The 3,957-nt window shown below is 39.7% G+C and overlaps 1 protein-coding gene across 1 annotated transcript in view; it reads right to left on the bottom strand.

The window, feature by feature from the left end:
* LOC109832632 (beta-D-xylosidase 4-like) overlaps positions 1-3,957 on the bottom strand; it is a 6,406-nt gene that overhangs the window by 269 nt on the left and 2,180 nt on the right. The window contains 6 exon segments of the mRNA XM_020400016.1: positions 2-232; positions 235-371; positions 585-935; positions 1,118-1,215; positions 1,722-1,891; positions 2,937-3,218. Of these exon segments, the coding sequence (XP_020255605.1) occupies positions 2-232; positions 235-371; positions 585-935; positions 1,118-1,215; positions 1,722-1,891; positions 2,937-3,218 (1,269 nt within the window).

Here is a 3,957-nt window from a genome sequence, read left to right as displayed (position 1 = left end):
CGGCCTCTCCCGGGTACCCAACCCAAAGAATGCTCGAAATCCGATCATCGTCCTTCGCAAACGATATATCAAAAGCCCCGCCGGACATAATCACGAGGATCACCGGACCTTTGGCCGCCTTCGCGACTTCCGTTATGAGCTGAGTCTGCTGCCCGGGGAGCAATAGACTGACCCGGTCGAAGCTCTCCCTCTCGATCGATTGGTCGGCACCCACAACAAGGATCGTGGCGTCGCGGAGGCTGCTGCAGACTTCGGCGGGGTCGAGTTGGAGGCTGTTTCCGGGCAGCCGACAGTTGAGGCAGCCGGATGGTATACGGTTGAGACCGACGCGGCTAGGCCTTGTAAGGGGCTCGTGTACTTGCACGGAGTTCCTAAAGAATAAAAGGTAAAATTATTATGTACTTGAGATGTTTACATCTATCTAGAAATACTTTAGACCATCAATAATTGATAATTTGATATGTTCTCTGTGACTTTCTTTTTTGTGCCTTTTCGTCTTTACCATCGCTGGTGTGTCGCTAATATAGTACGCACGATATATATGAAAATTTAATTTTAAAAAAATGTTGACTAGAATACCATACCTTCATAGTTCCCGATCATGGTCTTGGTCACGTTTGCGTTCGGACCAATCACAGCCAAATTCTTGATAGACTTGGGATTGAGAGGCAGTGATCCTTTGTTGTTCTTGAGGAGCACAATACCCTGCCTTGCGGCTTCACGGGCCAGCTCCTGGTTATCCGATGTGCACACATCTTTCGGGCCGAGCCCACCATAGGAAAGCTTTCTCGGATCACCGTCGAAAAAGCCCAATCTCATTAGGACGGCGAAGTTGTTGGTGATGGCCTTGTCGATGTCGGACTCCTTCAGTTTACCACCGGAGACGGCCCCTTGTGTGTGATCACCAAGGAAAGTTCCGCAGTTTAGATCAAGACCTGCAAAGAGATTTCGAAATGTTAGCCTTGTTGTTCGTGGGCCTAGTAAATGGGCTAAGATGTTGATCGTGGCCCATAAATTATGTGAATCATTTTAGGCTATGTTTGTGAAATCAGGTCATTGAGAAAATTATTGTTGAAATTTAAGAGAGGGAGGGAAGAAAAGAAAAAAAAAGACTTGCCTGCTTTGATGGTTATAGCCGCTGCTTCCTCTGGGGTTTTTGTGTAATGCTGATCCTTGTAGAGCACATCCACCGAATCGCAATCCGATACGATGTAACTGCAATTATACACTTTATATTATCAGAGGGGATTTTTTTTTACAACTGGATTCTTAATTTTCAATAGTAATATTCATCATGTTTCCTAAAATTATCAATTTTTTACTTTTATATTTATTCTAGACATTCTTACTTTTTTTATATAGGGTAGATATGTGTAATATGTAAATAGGTACATGCATTTATCTTTGTTACAAATAGTAAATCTTTGAAATATCCCATTCACTGGTTCAACACACCCCCTGCGTGACCCGTGTGAAAATTGGTATTTAGTACTGTATTAGATGGTTTCCTGGTAAAATCTCAAAGTTAAAAGGATTTTCTGATAACCCCTAAACTTAAAAGCATGGTTTCTGATGTCTTGAAAGTTTCGGAGGCTATCCGATAATCGTCCAAAGTTAAAGAGGGGTTTAGGATATTTTAGCTTTGATAATATATAACTTTAATTGTTTTGTATACTAATTAAAAGAATTTGAAATATGAAAGTGGGAGGGAGAAGAGTGACCCGTTAAGCTTCCAATCTCCTCTAATGGTTCCAGCAAGCAGATCAGGGTCAGCACAAGTAGGGACCCCGTTCACTTGATTATAGGAGCACATCACACTCGCCACGTTTCCATCGATCACACAGTTCTTAAACGGAGGTTGAAATGTATCGTCCATATCTTGCTTCGTCACCTACGAAAACAAATCAATTAAATTGTGCAAACTAAATTTAGGTCCCCATTACCTACAGCTCTAATTAATTACGCATTAACAATGACGCTGCTGGCTTCAACAACAAACGCGTCTTTTAATTTTTTTTTTAATTTTTTTTTTAAGTAGAAAACGGTGCTTAATTACGAGCTAGGTCCGTGTCTTGAATGTGACTTATGTGTCGATTCATGCGAGAATATCTTGAATTTATGCTAATAATAATATATATATATGTTTAATCATGACAAATTGCATGAGGCTTTGTCTCATTCGTCGGCACGATATTGGGGGGGGGTGGGGGTGTATAAAAAATCATTAAAAAGAAAGTGGTCCGGAGATCAATTGGTGCAATTCTGCCTCAAAATCAGTATCTAATGATAATATAACGATGCACGTCGGATTAAACGAGAACATAAGAGAACATCAAAAAAGATAATCCAGGAGGACTCCTCCTCTGTACAGTGACTTCTCAAATTTGATTTAATAAATTACTTTACAAATTTAATATTGACAAAATCTATCATAATCCCCCCCCAACCCACCCAAAAAAAAAATACTATCATAATCTAACCCAACCCTACCCCCAAAAAAGGGTTTTGGGGGTTTTTACGCATAACTCCCTTGAACTTGTTTTTGTTGATCCCTATAGTAACACTGTACAAAAAAAAAGCACTGAACTTTGACGGGAAAAAGCATATGCCAGAAAATGATGAAAATATCCCTCGGTAATTTATTAAAAAATATTTCTTTATCAATTTCCCAGTTGTAGGGATTATATTCCAGAAAGGCCATTTCGGTCATTTTACCATTAGCGGGTAATGGTCTTCGGAGAGGGGGATTTCGTTTTTTTGGGGACTACATATTTCAAAAGGAATAAACAAAGTTCAGGGGGCTAAGTAAGACACCCTAAGTTTATAAACAAAGTTAACGGGGGTTATGTGTAAAACCCACAACATTTAGGGTGGTTAAATAGTGTTTGTCCCCATATTTTTTTTTAAACAAAAAGAAATTAAATTATGAAACTTACCACAGCATTGAAGGTGTATCTCTGAATTCCTTTCCAATTATCCAAATCATAGGCAGTGTAATGTTTACAACAAGCCGCAACCTTAAGCCGATCAGGCTCATCGGCGTCTTGCAAGCCCTTGACGTATCCAACTGCGTACTTGCTCGTTAACGTCGGGTCCTCACCCGGAGTCTCCTGGGCCCGGCCCCACCGTGGGTCTCTCACAATGTTGATGTTTGGGCTCCAAAATGTCAGCCCAGCGAGGCCCACGTTGTGCATCGCCCTTGCCTCCGTTGAAACCACCTAAATATATTACGTTAAAAACCAAAACTATTATATTAAAAAGCGCGTAACAAATTCTTGATTAGCAAACTTATGGGCCCACTTGGATGAAAATTCTTTGATAATCGAGATGCAAGTATGATGAAAAAAAAAGTCCTATAGAAGATCCCCTACAAAATATTTTAAAAGGAAAAAAACTGGCTGTCATTTAATAGTATCACGAATATTGATATACATATATCACCATCATTTATCAGTACGATTTTAGCTGCATTAATTTATGGACACTTAAATCATGATATTTTTTTAGGGTTTTCCTATAGAGTGCCCATGGGCACTCTATAGAAGAGGAGAGAGATAGGGAGAGATGATTGAGGAGGGGGCCCACCTGATTTGCATTAGGATCCCCTCCCCAATCATATCTTTCTATCTCTCTCCTCATTTATAGAGTGTCCATGGGCACTCTATAGAAAAACCCTTTTTTTATATAGATTGTCCCAGCATGCAGAGTCTCGTTGGTTTGCAGTCCAATTGTTTCTATTTTCTAGAAATATTTAGGCCTTATAATGTTAAAATAATTATGAAATCATTTTATATTCTATAATTATTCATTAAGTTATTGTCATTTTTTAAGGCCCAAGGTCAAGTGTCCTAAAGGGCGAGGCAACGGAAGAACTTTCCAAGATTTAGGAGAACACATCTGTAACGCACAAAAACTTCCAATTTGCTCACATGGATGTAGACATCTCAACCTATCAGA

Source organism: Asparagus officinalis, chromosome 3 (assembly GCF_001876935.1).
Source record: "Asparagus officinalis chromosome 3, Aspof.V1, whole genome shotgun sequence".
NCBI lineage: Eukaryota > Viridiplantae > Streptophyta > Magnoliopsida > Asparagales > Asparagaceae > Asparagus > Asparagus officinalis.
The sequence above is the reverse complement of the archived record's forward strand: the minus strand, read 5'-3'. Positions and strand labels throughout refer to the sequence as shown.